The sequence below is a fragment of the Lepidochelys olivacea genome (assembly GCF_965140295.1).
Source record: "Lepidochelys olivacea isolate rLepOli2 genome assembly, chromosome: 1".
NCBI classification, from domain to species: Eukaryota; Metazoa; Chordata; order Testudines; family Cheloniidae; genus Lepidochelys; species Lepidochelys olivacea.
The window spans coordinates 50,473,939-50,492,049 of NC_140411.1; the positions used below are offsets into that span (position 1 = coordinate 50,473,939).

General features: G+C 43.1%; 1 protein-coding gene across 2 annotated transcripts in view; it reads left to right on the forward strand.

The window, feature by feature from the left end:
• Window positions 1-14,935, forward strand: part of KL (klotho) — a 73,034-nt gene extending 58,099 nt beyond the window's left edge. Inside the window, exons 4-5 of one of the 2 annotated variants that reach the window (XM_084636942.1) lie at window positions 806-1,922; window positions 9,265-14,935. In XM_084636942.1, the coding sequence (XP_084493068.1) occupies window positions 806-1,922; window positions 9,265-9,602 (1,455 nt within the window). In that variant the 3' untranslated portion in view covers window positions 9,603-14,935. The remainder of the gene's footprint in view (window positions 1-805; window positions 1,923-9,264) is intronic. The other variant, XM_084636943.1, reaches the window with a different exon arrangement.
• The last annotated feature ends 3,176 nt before the right edge of the window (window positions 14,936-18,111 follow it).

Sequence of the window (18,111 nt, forward strand, 5' to 3'; positions counted from 1 at the left end):
AGGACATTTCTTTAGCAAGAAGCAAAATTCTTTCCCATCAATTGTATTCATGCTGAAAATCAAGCTCAGAGACATATTTCTCTTTTATCACAGGTTCCAATAAGGAAACTGTTTAATTCTTCATGTTTCATTTATTACTTATTTTGTTCCGCTTTAGAGGAAAAAGGAAGGCTTATTTATGGTAATTTATAGTGTACAAGTAGCCCTAAAATATAGCCTTTTAAACTTTAAAGAAATTATTTTAAAAATGAAAAATTTTAAAAAAATTTTAAAAATACACACTTTGCTGTATTTTTGCTTCTCTGGATTTGCTTTTTTGTCCCTAAGCAGCCCCTGATTTCCCTCACAGAACTGAGTGTTGTGGGGAGAGTGTAAACGGAAGACATACGCTAGTACACTGCCTTTTATAAAAGTAGGGTGAAGGTGCTACATATATTTGGCATTTTCTGACCTTACAATATTAAGATGCATTCATTCATATGAGTCAGAGATGGCATCAGAGATAGGGTTACCAAATAGCCACTGTAAAAAAACGGGACGGGGTGAGGGGAAATAGGCGCCTATATAAGAAATAGTCCCCTAAAACGGGACTGTCCCTTTAAAAATGGGACACCTGGTCACCCTAATTAGAGATGTATGAGGGAGATGCTGAAAGGAAAAATGTGTTCATCTTAGGAGGCAGCATCAATTAAAAGAAATAGTCTACTTGTAATTATCTTTTCATAAACCTTGTCTGATGGTTATGAATTTTCTGTATAATCAGAACTGACAATTTGAATCTTGTGTGTTTCTTTTCCCTTCTTAGGTAGACACAACCCCCTCCCAATTCCTTGACACTAATGTATATGTGTGGGATGTTCACCACACAAAGAAGCTTATTAAAGTTGATGGAGTTGTTACCCCAAAACGTAAGCATCACTGTGTTGACTTTGCTGCCATCAGACTCCAGATCTCGTTGCTGCAGGAAATGCATGTCACACATTTTCATTTTTCTTTGAAATGGTCTTTGATTCTCCCTTTGGGTAACCTGTCTCAAATCAACCACACATTCCTGCACTATTATCAGTGTTTTGTTAGTGAACTTCTCAGAGTTAATATAACTCCTGTTGTAGCTTTATGGCAACCTATGGCTGAGAACCAAGGGCTTCCGGTTGTGCTAGCCAAATATGGAGCCTGGGAGAACCCAGAGACAGTTCAAGCCTTTGTTGAATATGCCAAGCTCTGCTTCAAAACTCTTGGCCACCATGTCAAATTTTGGATTACAATGAATGAACCCTATGTGAGGAACCTGACATATTCTGCAGGGCATAATCTGTTGAAAGCCCATGCTAAAGCCTGGCACCTGTATGACAAAGAATTTAGAAGATTTCAGAAAGGTAAAATATCTATAGCTCTGCAAGCTGATTGGGTAGAGCCAGCCTGTCCTTTTTCCAAAAATGACCAAGAAGTTGCTGATAGAGTTCTAGAATTTGACATTGGCTGGCTTGCTGAGCCCATCTTTGGGAATGGTGACTATCCACATGTGATGAGAGAATGGCTTCACCAAAGAAACAGCATTGATTTATACAATTTTCACTTGCCTTATTTCTCTGAAGAAGAAAAGAAATTAATCCAAGGCTCATTTGATTTTTTTGCCTTAAGTCATTACACTACTGTTCTTGTGGACTGGGAAAAAGAAGATGCACTGAAGTATGATCACTATCTTCAAGTTCAAATGATAAAAGACATCACATGGCTGAACTCCCCAAGCAGAGCTGCAGTGGTGCCCTGGGGATTGCGCAAAATGCTCAAGTGGGTTAAATCCAAGTATGGGGATGTCCCAGTTTATATTATAGCCAATGGAATTGATGATGATCAGAATATGGTTCAAGATAAACTGAGAGTATATTATATACAAAATTATATCAATGAAGCTTTAAAAGGTAAGGAATCCATGAAAAGTTTATACACTGAAAGTACTAGCATAAATTTTGGCAAAGCATATGACTGGGGAAAAAAATTGGCATCTAACATGTAGTTATGCTGTAGTTTATAATGGATAACTTATTCTATGGTACATAAATCTACTGTTGTTGTTAAGCAGTAGGAAGACAGAACTACTTCCACATGTTCTTAATAAAGCAGAAGAGGAAAAATATATCTTTAAATAACTGGTGTGAATAGCTTCAAAATCTGCTCATGAGATTCCTACCCTCCTCCCCACCCCTCGACTACTCCTTTCATCATCTCTTTTGGTGCTTCTTCCTCTTTCCCCTCTGTGTTTGAGTACCACGGGCCTCAGTCCACAGTCCCTTCCTTTTCTCCCTGCACCTTATTCATGGGTGATGTCCTCTCCTCACACCAATTCACCAGTCTACCTCTGCGTACTATTTCTGACCAGTGCTACATATCTGACTGTCTCTCCAGCACACCATCTTGGGTGGCCTGTCTTCAATTCAAGCTAAGCATGGCCAAAACCAAACTCTTAATACTTTCTCTGTGATTGCTGACAACACCATCATCCTGCCTGTCATTCATGCTTTCAATCTTGGGGTCACTTTTAATTCCTCCTCCTCCTTCTCCCTGCCTATTTAGGCCATCACCAAGTCTTGCCACGACATCTTCCACAATTTATAAAAATTCGGTCTGTCCTGTCTTTGCTGCTGGCTAAAACACTTGCGCATTCCCTTATCTCTTCATGTGATTGTGTCATGTAGGGTATCACTCCCACTGTCCCTCCAGAACACACATTATCTTTCCAGTCACAACACAGAAGCCCCATTTTCACATCTCTGTATTAGCTCCCCTTGCTCTCTGTATTAAGTTAAAACTTGCCCTTGCCATAAATACCTTACACTTGCTTTCACACATCCACCCTAAGAGAGAAGTGGAGGCAAAAAACCTAACTGGCTTCAAGATTGAGCTTGATAAGTTTATGGAGGAGATGATATGATGGGACTGCCTACAATAGCATGTGGCCCATCAATGGCTGCCAGTAGCAAAAATCCTCAACGGCCAGAGATGGGACACTAGGTTTGGACAGCTCTGAGTTACTGCAGAGAATTCTTTCCCAGGTATCTGCTTGGTGGGTCTTGCCCACACTTCAGGGTCTTAATTGATTGCCATATTTGGGGTTGGGAAGGAATTTCCTCCCCACCCCCAGTCAAACTGGCAGAGACCCTGGGTTTTTTTCGCCTTCCTCTGCAGTATGGGGCACGTAGGGTGACCAGACAGCAAGTGTGAAAAATCGGGATGGGGGTGGGGGTAATAGGAGCCTATATAAGAAAAAGACCCAAAAATCGGGATTGTCCCTATAAAATAGGGACACCTGGTCACCATAGGGGCACGGGTCCAGTGCAGGTTTAAACTAGTGTAAATGGTGAATTCTCTGTAGCTTGAAGTCTTTCAATCATGATTTGAGGACTTCTCTCACTAAGCCAGAGGTTAGGGGGTCTATTTCAGGAGTGGGTGGGTGAGGTTCTGTGGCCTGCAATGTACAGGAGATCAGACTAGATGAGAATGATGATCCCTTCTGACCATAAAGCCTATGAATCTCATGTTTTCTTCCACACTGTCCATACGCTTGAAATGAGTTCTCAGCGTATGTTTGCACTACAGTAGGAGATGTGATTGCACCATGTTTAGACATACCTGAGCTAGCTTTTAATGTAGCAAGTGTGTGTACTAGCTGCAGTGAAGCCATAGCAGCGTGGGCTGTAGGATCCTGCCTGGGACCCTGGGTACTTATTTGGACAGCTAGACCACACTGAAGTTCGTGTTGTTGTGGCTTTGGTACCATGCTGATTGCAGTGTAGACATTCCCTTACTCTTCCTCATTCAGAGCCCTCCAAAACTCGTGGTGCTTCCATGAGGTAGGAACCAGATTTTTAAAGGTATTTAGGTGCCTACTGCAGAGGTGGGCAAACTACGGCCCGCGGGCCACATCTGGCCCATGGGACTGTCCTGCCCAGACCCTGAGCTCCCAGTTGAGGAGGCTCACCATCCGCCCCTCCCCTGTTGTTTCCCCTCCCACGCAGTTATGACGTCACATGGGCAGCGGGGCTACAAGCTATTACTGCTCTGAGGGGCATGGTAAGGGGGCGGTGGTGGTGCATGCAGCGGTGGGGCGGGAGGGTTGGGTAGCAGGTCCCGGGGGGCAGTCAGGGGACAGGGGGCTGTTAGGGGCGGCGGTGGTTCTGGGACGGTCAGGGGTCGGGGAACAGGGCAGGGTTGGATAGGTCAGGGAAGTCAGGGGACAGAGAGCGGGGGGGGGGATTGGATAGGGGTTGGAATCCCGGGGGGGGGCTCAGTTTGGGGCGGGGGGTCCCAGGAGGGGGCAGTCAGGGGACGGGAAGTGGGAGGGGGCAAATAGGGGGGTGGGGGCCATGCTGTTTCGGAGGCACAGGCTTCCCTACATATAGTTTCGCACCCTGATGTGGCCCTCAGGCCAAAAGTTTGCCCACCCCTGGCATAGTGGGATTTTTAAAAGCATCTACGCACTTAATATCCATTGAAATCATGAGTTTTAGGCACCTAGTCATGAATGCACAAAAGGACCTAAGTGCCTAAGTCCCTGTTCTAGTGTCTAACTCCTGCGGAAAAGGACCTAGGGGTGACAGTGGACGAGAAGCTGGATATGAGTCAGCAGTGTGCTCTTGTTGCCAAGAAGGCCAATGGCATTTTGGGATGTATAAGTAGGGGCATAGCGAGCAGATCGAGGGACGTGATCGTTCCCCTCTATTCGACATTGGTGAGGCCTCATCTAGAGTACTGTGTCCAGTTTTGGGCCCCACACTTCAAGAAGGATGTGGATAAATTGGACAGAGTCCAGCGAAGGGCAACAAAAATGATTAGGGGACTGGAACACATGAGTTATGAGGAGAGGCTGAGGGAGCTGGGATTGTTTAGCCTGCAGAAGAGAAGAATGAGGGGGGCTTTGATAGCTGCTTTCAACTACCTGAAAGGGGGTTCCAAAGAGGATGGCTCTAGACTGTTCTCAATGGTAGCAGATGACAGAACGAGGAGTAATGGTCTCAAGTTGCGGTGGGGGAGGTTTAGATTGGATATTAGGAAAAACTTTTTCACTAAGAGGGTGGTGAAACACTGGAATGCGTTACGTAGGGAGGTGGTAGAATCTCCTTCCTTAGAGGTTTTTAAGGTCAGGCTTGACAAAGCCCTGGCTGGGATGATTTAACTGGGAATTGGTCCTGCTTTGAGCAGGGGGTTGGACTAGATGACCTTCTGGGGTCCCTTCCAACCCTGATATTCTATGATTCTATGATTCCTTTTGTGCATTTAGCCTATAGATGATTTTGAAAAGCCTGCTAGGCATCTAAATACTTTTTAAAATCTGGCCCTAAGATTCTTGAGGTGGGGGCTATGGTTTTCTGTGTCTTGTACTATGTGTAAGCACATCTCTGTCAGATAAATAATAATACTTACCACTTGTGTAGCATTATTTAATCCTCAGAGGTTTACAAACAGAGCTAATTAATTCTTATAACAGCCCTCAGGTAAATATTGCTACCTTATTTTACAGATGGGGAAACTAGGACAAAGGGGTTAAGCACCTTGCCCAAGGCCACAGAGAGTGTTATTCTCAGAGCCAGGAAGAGAATTCAGGAGTTACTAGCTCTCAGTCATGTGTTCAGAAAACTAGAAGATGCTTCTTAAATTTAAATTGTGATTTTTGAGGTTTTGTAGTGTTTATTGTTTTCTTCCATATGTTTGGATTGCTTAGTCTAGTGAGCCTGGAAATCAGTCTGTCACCTGGGAATATATTTACAGGGCTAAATTTAGCATGATTGAATGGGCTTGATGATACAAATCAATCCAGAAACTAGTCATCTATCTACTAAGCATTTTTTTTTCGGCTAAATTACTGCCTTTGTATCGCAGGGTGGACAAGATACATCTCATGATCCAGATTCAGCCCATAGATTTCTAATAGACAGTCTGTGACTAACCTCCTTTTAAATAAGCAGGTGTGGTCTGTGAAGAAGCATGGCTCACAATAGATTGCATATGGGGATTTGTAGGGTCTGTTGGCCACGCTCCCGTATCAATAGTGAGGGAGACTGCATTTTCTCCCTTTCTACGCACCACGGGTTCTGGTTCCTAGGGAGCTGCCAAATCGGCCTTGGGTTTGATCTTGCTGTATCAAGTAGAAAATAATATTCTTACTGTTGATCTGAATAAAAAGCAAAATATTTTTTATTTGAGACACAGTATTCTAAAATATCTGCTTCAGGTAAAGTAACCAAATTCATCAGACAATCGGCGCAGTGTTTCAGGAATAGCTTTTTCCTCTCCCAGCTAAATTAAATACTGCTCCATTTGTCCTGCTTTTATATGTTGTTCTAAGTTGCCCCACCACAGCTAAACCTCTACTATTTCCAGTGGATTGCTTGACCCCCCTGCCGTCCTCCCACAGGCCTATATCAGAGGCTTGCCACTGTAAATGGGCAAGCTCCTCCCGGTGATCACTGAAGGACACGGCTGTGTTTGTAAGGAGTGACACAGTGCAGCCTGTGAACAGCACATCGGGATGGAGAATACTCTCATACAAACAGCACAAAACATAACAAAACTTAGTTCTCACAAAACTAAGTGATTGGGCAACAAAATGGCAAATGAAATTTAATGTGGATAAATGTAAAGTAATGCACATTGGAAAAAGTAACCCCAACTATACATACAATATGATGGGCGCTAATTTAGCTACAACTAATCAGGAGAAAGATCTTGGAGTCATCGTGGATAGTTCTCTGAAGACGTCCATGCAGTGTGCAGCGGCAGTCAAAAATGGAAACGGGATGTTAGGAATCATTAAAAAAGGGATCGAGAATAAGACGGAGAATAACTTATTACCCTTATATAAATCCATGGTACTCCCACATCTTGAATACTGCGTACAGATGTGGTCCCCTTATCTCAAAAAAGATATACTGGCATTAGAAAAGGTTCAGAAAAGGGCAACTAAAATGATTGGGGTTTGGAACGGGTCCCATATGCGGAGAGATTAAAGAGGCTAGGACTTTTCAGCTTGGCAAAGAGGAGACTAAGGGGGGATATGATAGAGGTAATATAAAATCATGAGTGGTGTGGAGAAAGTGAATAAGGAAAAGTTATTTACTTGTTCCCATAATATAAGAACTAGGGGCCACCAAATGAAGATAATGGGTAGCAGGTTTAAAACAAATAAAAGGAAGTTCTTCTTCACTCAGTGCACAGTCAACCTGTGGAACTCCTTGCCTGAGGAGGTTGTGAAGGCTAGGACTATAACAGGGTTTAAAAGAGAACTGGATAAAATTCATGGAGGTTAAGTGCATTAATGGCTATTAGCCAGGATGAGTAAGGAATGGTGTCCTTAGCCTCTGTTTGTCAGAGGGTGGAGATGGACTGCAGGAGAGAGATCACTTGATCATTATTTGTTAGGTTTCACTCCCTCTGGGGTACCTGGCATTGGCCACTGTCGGTAGACAGGCTACTGGGCTGGATGGACCTTTGGTCTGACCCAGTACAGCTGTTCTTATGTTAAATATTGCACCAGATCATGCCTCCAAGAGCTACATGCCTGAGGTATTTCCAGTGGATTTCATTTCCCTTAGGCAGATGAGATGTGGTGTTGTGGTTACTGCATTATATGGGTTTCTAGGTTGTATGTTCCCCCTTGCAGAGTTATATGGAGATACCGCAGGCATCACATAAGGCACGAGAGGTTTGTACTCAAGTTCCACCTTCTGTGGAAGTAGGATCTCAAAGGTGGGGAAGCAGCGGTCTGCAGCTCGTAGCCTATGTGACTCATAGGTTATGAGCTGCAGCCAGCTGCTTCCCCGCCTTTGAGATCCATCGTCATTGGGATGCAAAATGCAGAGTGGGAGCCACACGCTGGGTATAGGGAAGCTGCCAAGTGAATTCCCCACTGGTTGGTAGGAGGTCAGGGGGGCTGGAACCAGGGTCAAGGAGGCCAGAGGCAGATTAGGGGTTTATGGGGCCTGTGCTAAGGGGCAATTTACTGCCAGCGTTACATACCAGCCTTACTAATTGCCTCACTCCAGTCTGACTCTCCTTGCCAGCTGCACAGCCTGCTGCCAAGAAGCCTGTATGTTTCAGTAAGAGCCTTGTCCTGCAAACACTTGTGCACATGCATAACTTTACTTCTGAGAGTTGAGATACACTGTGAGATGATGTCAGCTGAATAGTCCATGTGTGTCAGGTCCTGATTCAGCAGGGTACTTAAGCACATGCCTAACTTGACTTCAGTGGGTCTGCTCATGTGTTTAAAGCTAGACTTGTGCTTAAGTACCTTACTGACTCAGTTAATGACTCAGGTCACCTCAGTCCAAAATCACAGGGCAATATGAGGAGATGGGGTTGATACACATAGCATGTCCTGGAATGATTTCTGATGTTATGGAGCAGGATATACCAGTTGAGGAAGGTTACATTGACTATTCCAACTCCACCCTTCCCCTCATGTTGCATCCGATGAAGTGAGCTGTAGCTCACGAAAACTCATGCTCAAATAAATCGGTTAGTCTCTAAGGTGCCACAAGTACTCCTGTTCTTTTTGCGAATACAGACTAACACGGCTGCTACTCCGAAACCTGTCATGTTAGTGTGTATGCTCTCCTGGTGCCACAAGCAGGAGTGATTAATGTGACGCTCCCCTTTTGCCATTTGGAAGCACTGTGTAAAGAGCTTGATTGTGTTCACCATATTTATCTTCACTGCTGGGGGCATGGGTAAGCAGAGAAAATTTTAAAAATCCCAACCCCCAAACAACATATCAGGCAGAAAATTATGAAAACTGCTTTTGTCATGCCTTTAAAAAGATAATTTCACTGGCTGCATTCTGTGATGGATTCCATGTCCTAGGTTTCACTCCCTTGAATGAAGATGTATTCATTGACCATACAAATTATATTTTATACTATAAGTTTATGTCTGTGCATGGGTATACTACTGTTTGTTTTATACAAACAGATCCATACCTGCATTAATAGGCCAACCATTACCCCAGAGTGACCATATATATTTTAATTAAAAGGAAAAATTGTGTGGTGATCACGCTGTATGGTAATTGTCATCAAATGCTCACTTTTTAATGATAACCTCTTAATGTATGTATGCATATCTATCTTCCCTCTCTATGAAGATGAGTTCAAATCTGGGTTTGGCTTTGAACTTCCTCAGCAACATACAGTAGAACACAGCATTGTTCTTAAATAAATTAATAACTGATTTATTTTCCTTTCCCCTCCCCTTTGTTTTCTTTTGCAGCATACACCCTGGATAATGTCAATCTACGGGGATATTTTGTCTATTCTTTCAATGACAGGACTGCTCCCAAATATGGCCTCTATCGTTACATTGCTAATCAGTATGAGCCGAAGCCTTCCATGAAACATTACAGAGAGATAATTGACAATAATGGTTTTCCCAGTTCAGAAACTCCTGATAGACTGTGTCCAGAAATGCTTGTCTTGTGCCCTGAATGCAACTTTTTCCAAACCAGAAAATCTTTATTAGCTTTTATATCTTTTATATTTTTTGCTTTTATTGTTACTGTATTCTTCATTATTTACTACTCTAGGAGGGTTGAAAGAAGGTATAAATAGTGCTGCCCCTTCGCATACGGCACTCGCTACTGCTCCGTCTGCATTCCCTTGGGAATTCTGAAATAATGGCACACAAGGTTGTAATCACTTCAATACTAGGGAACCATTTGCACTGTGTAATACTGTGAAGCACTGAAGTTGAAAATGGATTGTGAACATAGGGCCCTGAAATCCTTCTCTGTGTTTTAATACCTTTGGTTTATGACAGATCCTTGATTGTTGTCATCAAATTTATCTCAGGACTTTGATTGAGGCCCTTTATTTGGGTAGATATTTTCCACTTTGGGGGGGAGGGTTAGCTCAGTGGTTTGAGCATTGGCCTGCTAAACCCAGGGTTGTGAGTTCAATCCTTGAGGGGGCCATTTAGGGATCTGGGGCAAAAATTGGGGTTTGGTCCTGCTTTGAGCAGGGGGTTGGACTAGATGACCTCCTGAGGTCCCTTTCAACCCTGAGATTCTATGATTCTAAGGGTATTTTTAAAAAAGGCCTACAATTAGCCTGATGGTGGAGACACAAACAAAGGTGTTAACTTAGATGTAAATTGGTTTTGGTTTTATTTTAAGACCTAGAGTAGTGGAAAAATACAGGTGTGGAGTTCTCAGGGTGAAAGATTGATGGGAAACAAAAGAAACTATCTCCCCAAACCAGGTGTTATGGCACCTGATACAAAACAAACACATAATTTAAATGATCAGGAAAGTAGAGACTCAACAACTATTTGTACCAAAAGGGAAAGGAGAGTCTTCTTGTTAAAGCAGAGGACAGGGAGTGAAGAGATTGGGATTTTTTCCCCTGCTGTGCTGGTGACTTTGGGTAAATCACTTAACTGCAAAGGAGGCTGCTGGACCCACACTCCCTGCCTGCTCTGTCTCCATTGGTGCTGTCACCTTGCCAGTCTACTGCCCTGGCTCCAAGCTGTGGAGCATGATCCAGCTCCGCCTTGCTGTGTCTAACCTGAAGAATCCAACGGGAAACAGCAGCAAGGGGAATTGACTCATGTCTAGAGGGCCGTAAAGGTGGTTCCTGGCAAGAGGATAGGCAGTGTTTAATTTATGCCAGGGCTGAGCCTCAGCACCTCTAGGTGTGGCAGTTCATAGCCCCGCCAGCTCTTGGCTTGCTGCGTCAGTTATGAAAGTAAAAAAAATTGCTTGAACCCTGGCACCTAATTGCTTGAGCCCCCGCACCTCTTCCATTACAAATTAAGCACTGGGGGTAGGGTTCATGCCTTGGAGATAAGGGAGAGTTAAAGAGGATTAAAGGGTCTTTTGTTTGGTGAAGTGGGAGAGTAGTAACTGTGAAGGCTATGGGGTGCTCCCAGTTGACAAATGGGAGAACTGCACTTACATTTTCCTGTTATCAAGCACAGCAAAGGTATGTCTTTTGGGGGTGCAGGGGGCAAATGCAGTATGTTCCCATGCCACCACCTAGTAACAAGAACCTTTTCCTCCTACTTGTGCGCCTTCCCCCAACGTTAAAAAACAAAACTGGCAATTAACCATTTCCCAGGTTCCCATTGGTTAGCAAACTGTGGAATGATTTGAGGAAGGGCTTTGTTTGAGTTTGAATTATGTTGGGTCTGGAGGCTTTAAGCCTTTAAATTTCACACTTCTACCCTGGCAACCTGCTGCCTTGTTTGCCAAGGATTTAAGTCTTGCACCCCTTGCTTTTGAAGCTCACTTATCTATTCTCTAAGAGCTTGACCCAACTCCCATTGGAGTCTTTTCCATGGATTGTAATGGGAATTGGATCAGGTGTTGATAGCACTCAGATCTAGAAATGAGCGACTTTCCCTTCTCTTTCAATGGAATAAATTAGTACACACACACACAAAAAGCAACATTGTTTCTTAATAGAATCATAGAAATTAGAGACTGGAAAAGCCCTAAGGTAATTTTGCCTATCTGACTTATGAATCAGTATATTAGGAGCCCACTGTGCATAATGCAGAACAGTGATTGTTTTCTCTATCTCCGTGTTTGCATTGTCGTCAGATGCGTTTATGCTTCTATTTCCGTTTTGCCACATGAGTTATGTTCATCACTGGAGAGTATTTTTTAATCTAATATGCTCTGTGTCAATTATAAGTAGTTTATCTAGCAGAAGCTGATGTTGCTGTATTGAATGTGAATGTTTATCTACTGTAAATTTATATGTGAAACATGCCTACTTTCATTTGCAAACTAGATTACATTTCTTTCCTGTTTAGGTTATGTACAGAAATAGAAAATAGTTATTGTTCAATCATAGTGATTAATATGTTTGTATTTTAGTTTCAGACTTACAATAGTCTCCATTTGCACTTATATATATATATATATTTTGCTATGAGGATTCAGGTGACAAATTCTGTGTAGGTGATAAAGTATAGAAAATGTATATTAGCCTGGAAAAGTTTGCTGAAGGAGAATATATTTTAAAATTTTACTGTGTGTTGTTTCTACGTTTACCTGCTGCCATATGGCACTGCATGGACTGCAATACAAAGAGATGGTTCTTGCTGAATATATGGAGAGCTATATAGATTTCTCCATGTCATTGTAAAGAGTCACCTATTTACATATTTAACATATAGCTTATTTCATGGTGTCAGGTGGAAAACTCAGCTGATGGTGAGAAGGACAATATTTAATATATACATGGCCAAATATATCGATGTGCTAATTTTCCTTTCTATAACTATGCTAGAATAATAAATACTGGGCCTGATTTTTAGAGTCGATGAGCACGTGCAGCTCTCACTGACTGCATTGTGTGTGTGCGTATGCTGAGTACCTCTGAAAATCCTAATCCAAAACAAGTATTTTATATTCTTACTCTCTTCCCCATTGGGTGGCTATTTAAAATGTGTATTTATCATGCAGCTATTTCACTACCTAGGAATGATCAATGCGTTACTATCTTGAGCTAGTCATTTGTGAAGCCACATTTTGAAATGTTGGGGGCAGTGGGAGGCCAGAAGTGAGAAGGCATGAAAGCTGCATTCACATCGAGGGGGACATAAACAGAGTCGCAAAAAGATGGCAGGGGACATGTCTGTTCCCCTTATCTGCGTCACTGATTGCACCAAAGTGTAATAACACCTGCACTATAAAAAAAAACAACCTAATTCCTAAACTGCATTTATACAGAGCAAGACATTTAGGATGGACTAGACATAGTAAGAATGTATAAAGTCTTCTCACAAGTAGTGATAGGATAAATGTGTTTGGTGTGGACTGGACTAAGTCCAGCTTACAAGAAGTGGAAGATTGGACAAATGACCAAGGATGAGTATAAAAATATTGCTCAGGGATGCAGGAGTGAAATCTGGAAGGCCAAATCACACCTGCAGTTGCAGCTAACAAGAGATGTTAAGAGAAACAAGAAGGGTTTCTTTAGGTACGTTAGCAACAGGAAGAAAGTCAAGGAAAGTGTGGGCCCCTTACTGAATGAGGGAGGCTACCTAGTGACAGAGGATGTGGAAAAAGCTAATGTACTCAATGTTTTTTTCCCCTCTGTCTTCACGAACAAGGTCAGCTCCCAGACTATTGCACTGGGCAGCACAGCATGGGGAGGAGGTAACCAGCCCTCTGTGGAGAAAGAAGTGGTTCGGGACTATTTAGAAAAGCTGGACATGCACAAGTCCATGGAGCCGGATGCGTTGCATCTGAGAGTGCTAAAGGAGTTGGCGGATGTGATTGCAGAGCCATTGGCCATTATCTTTCAAAACTCATGGCCATCGGGGGAAGTCCCGGACGACTGGAAAAAGGCTAATGTCCTGCTCATCTTTAAAAAAGGGAAGGAGGAGGATCCTGGGAATTACAGGCCAGTCAGCCTCACCTCAGTCCCTGGAAAAATCATGGAGCAGGTCCTCAAGGAATCAATTCTGAAGCACTTAGAGGGGAGGAAAGTGATCAGGAACAGTCAGCATGGATTCACCAAGGGCATGTCATGCCTGACTAATCTAATTGCCTTCTATGACGAGATAACTGGTTCTGTGGATGAAGGGAAAGCAGTGGATGTGTTGTTCCTTGACTTTAGCAAAGCTTTTGACACGGTCTCCCACAGTATTCTTGCCAGCAAGTTAAAGAAGTATGGGCTGGATGAATGGACTATAAGGTGGATATGAGCTGGGAGTTGGACTAGATGACCTCCTGAGGTCCCTTCCAACCCTGATATTCTATGATTCTAAGCATAGGATTGTTTAGAGTTCCATGGTTAGGTTGGCGTTTTGCCAGATGACCATGCTGTGATGACCATTTTAAAAATCACCATAGTGAAAATTTGCACCCCTGAAATCAGTAGAGGCTGAGCACCATTAAACCAAATGAGCTGATCAAATATCTGCAACCATTGCAGGTTCTTCCAATACTTAGATTAGGAGATATTGTAGTTGGTGAGTGGCAAATGTTGAGTTTTCTAATGGTGCTTACTGATTATCTAGGGTAAGTAAATCAGGGATTCATTACAGTGACGTAAGAGAAACATTATCCCATACAATAATGCTGCTAGCACCTGTGGAAATAATACAGCCTTTTGTGCTCTTACTTTCAAAACTGACTTTAAATACCCCTGAAGAACACTGACCTCATGGATTCAATATAAATATGTGCAGAAATATTTTCCACAATATCCTATCTACTTCAGTACATGTACAGGCTGTTTTAAAACTGAGCAATCTCTTTTTAAATAAGATAGGAGTGACCAAAGGGAAGTTCTTGGCCATATAAGACCAAATAAGCACTTATAAAGTGCTTTACCTTTTCAGAACACTCTACAAATCTGAGTGAATTAATTCCGCACCTTTAACATGGAGCGGTGGCCCAGGCAAACTACAGGTTGATTTGGTAGAGCACATGCCAGGGTATAGACTCAGCAGTCTACTTCATTTTATGGACATTAGGAGCAGCTCTCAGACTTCTTGAAAATTGCCCAAATGGCCCTTCAATGGTCCAAGATTGGACACCTCTCCCCTAAGTCTTGCGCAACATCTGCACTGTGCTCCTGCAGACTGATTCAGCTCCTCCTCTGTAATCAGGGTATAGTACAGATGGAATTTTTTTGCTTTTGATATTTATTTGTAAATGGTGATTTAGCACTCTTCTGTGAAGAGAGCATCTATAGTATCTTGTGCCATGACGGGACAGCAACCAGATTTTAATTTTTAAACAAACAGAACACTATTATAAAAATAGAGTGAGATCTAAACATAGCATAATACTTTAGTTTTGAAAATTAACAAGCTTTTGCACCTGAGATAGTTGGTGTTGATAGGCTGTGTGAAATGCATATGCTAATGTTTTTAATTGTGCTAATAGAATGTACATTATTGCCAATTTACTGAAAGTTACAGCTCAAACAAACACTGTTGTAAAATATGAAATTATATTTTGATCCAAAATATTTTTGTGATACAGGTAGAAATCTGCTGTTTTTGTTTCCTGGGGCAGGCTGTAAAGAATGAATGCTAATAGAAAGTGTTTTCAAAATGTATGCAGTATATGTTGTATTTATGTTGTTGCTATTATTGGAGTTACTCTGTACCCCAAGCCCCTAGGGTGCCAGTAGCATTCCCAGTGTACCACGTCTCAGAGGCAAGCACTGTGGGTGCTTCAGCAGCGAGGCCTTGTAAGAGGTAGACCTGGTGAGTCCCAATAACCACCCAAACTCATGGCTAAGGGAAAGGTTTTTACTAAGGATGGCAGGAAAGGGACAGATTGCAGATACCCTAGGTACAGAGGCTTCAACAATTGCAGTTCAAAGTGAGCAATAGCAGCTCTCGTTTGGTGACAGGGCCAGTCCAATCCAGAGTCAGGGCTCTTCAGCCCTAGTGCCTGGGGTGCCATCTCCAGCTCAGTCTTTATTTCTAGCAAATAAGTGCTTGCAGGTTTCCAGGCCAGGCTCATGTATTGTCTCTCACTGGGGCCTCTCGGCTCTGGCTCCCTGCCCAGCAGTTGCTGGGCCCCTGTAAGTCCCACACAGACCTGCCTAGTTGTAATGTCCGGCAGTCACAGCCTGTTCCACGTGCAGCTCTGCATCTGTTCCTGCTTCCAGTTTCTTTCCAGTTCTCTGCTTGTCATGTGGCTGCTGTTTAAACTTCCAAGGCTCTGGCTTTGGAAGTTCAAGAGGATCTTTCCCCTTCTTACCCGACCAGGGGAAAGGAAAGTGCAGTGGGGAAGGGCCTGATGGCAGTTGTAGTCCCCTGCTTTGCAGCTCCAGGAGGGGGGACAATGCCCTCACTTAGAAATGGAATCAAACTTACTGTACATCACACACTGCAAACTTTATTTTAATTGTACATCTGCCAGTTTCCTGTTTACAACAAAAAGAGTACGGGCCTTTTAGTGCTCTATGTAAAGCTTTAGTGGCAGGATTTTTAGGATAATTTTTAATTAACCCTGTTAGTTAGTTTTCTACTGCCACAACATTAACAAAAAGAAAAGGAGGACTTGTGGCACCTTAGAGACTAACAAATTTATTTGAGCATAAGCTTTCGTGAGCTACAGCTCACTTCATCGGATGCATGGAAAATACAGTGGGGAGATTTTATATACACAGAGAACATGAAACAATGGGTGTTACCATACACACTGTAACGAGAGTGATCAGGTAAGGTGAGCTATTACCAGCAGGAGAGAAAAAAAAGCTTTTGTAGTGATAATCAAGGTGGGCCATTTCCAGCAGTTGACAAGAACGTGTGAGGAACAGTGGGGGGGATAAACATGGGGAAATAGTTTTACTTTGTGTAATGACACATCCACTCCCAGTCTTTATTCAAGCCTAAGTTAATGGTGTCCAGTTTGCAAATTAATTCCAATTCAGCAGTCTCTTGTTGGAGTCTGTTTTTGAAGTTTTTTTTTGAAAAGCAGCATCACTTGCCCCATAACCTCAGCTGTGCAGAACACAATGCCATCCACAGCCTCAAAAACAACTCTGACATCATAATCAAAAAGACTGACAAAGGAGGTGCTGTCCTCATCATGAATAGGTCGGAATATGAACAAGAGGCTGCTAGGCAGCTCTCCAACACCACATTCTACAAGCCATTACCCTCTGATCCCACTGAGGGTTACCAAAAGAAACTACATCATCTGCTCCAGAAACTCCCTGAAAAAGCACAAAACAAATCCACACAGACACACCCCTATAACTCCGATAAGGGGTATTCTATCTCCTACCCAATATCCATAAACCTGGAAATCCTAGACGTTCCATCATCTCAGGCATTGGCACCCTGACAGCAGGATTGTCTGGCTATGTAGACTCCCTCCTCAGGCCCTACGCTTTCAGCACTCCCAGCTATCTTCAAGACACCACTGACTTCCTGAGGAAACTACAGTCCCTCGGTGATCTTCCTGAAAACACCATCCTAGCCACTATGGATGTAGAAGCCCTCTACACCAACATTCCACACAAAGATGGACTACAAGCCATCAGAAACAGTATTCCCGTTAATGTCACGGCAAACCTGGTGGCTGAACTTTGTGACTTTGTCCTCACCCACAACTATTTCACATTTGGGGACAATGTATACCTTCAAATCAGCGGCACTGCTATGTGTACCCGCATGGCCCCACAGTATGCCAACATTTTATGGCTGACTTAGAACAATGCTTCCTCAGCTCTTGTCCCCTAATGCCCCTACTCTACTTGCACTACATTGATGACATCTTCATCATCTGGACCCATGGAAAAGAAGCCCTTGAGGAATTCCACCATGATTTCAACAATTTCCATCCCACCATCAACCTCAGCCTGGACCAGTCCACACAAGAGATCCACTTCCTGGACACTACAGTGCTAATAAGCCATGGTCACATAAACACCACCCTATACCGGAATCCTACTGACAGCTATACGTATCTACATGCCTCCAGCTTCCATCCAGACCACACCACATGATCCATTGTCTACAGCCAAGCTCTATGATACAACTGCATTTGCTCCCACCCCTCAGACAGAGACAAACACCTACAAGATCTCTATCAAGCATTCTTACAACTACAATACCCACCTGCAGAAGTGGAGAAACACATTGACAGAGCCAGAAGAGTACCCAGAAGTTACCTACTACAGGACAGGCCCAACAAAGAAAATAACAGAACGCCACTAGCCATCACCTTCAGCCCCCAACTAAAACCTCTCCAACGCATCATCAAGGATCTACAACCTATCCTGAAGGACGACCCATCACTCTCTTAGACCTTGGGAGACAGGCCAGTCCTTGCTTACAGACAGCCCCCAAACCTGAAGCAAATACTCACCAGCAACCACACACCACACAACAAAAACACTAACCTAGGAACCTATCCTTGCAACAAAGCCCGTTGCCAACTGTGTCCACATATCTCTTCAGGGGACACCATCATAGGACCTAATCACATCAGCCACACTATCAGACCCAAAAGTGACAATTCTTCAACAAAAAAACTTCAAAAACAGACTCCAACAAGAGACTGCTGAATTGGAATTAATTTGCAAACTGGACACCATTAACTTAGGCTTGAATAAAGACTGGGAGTGAATGTGT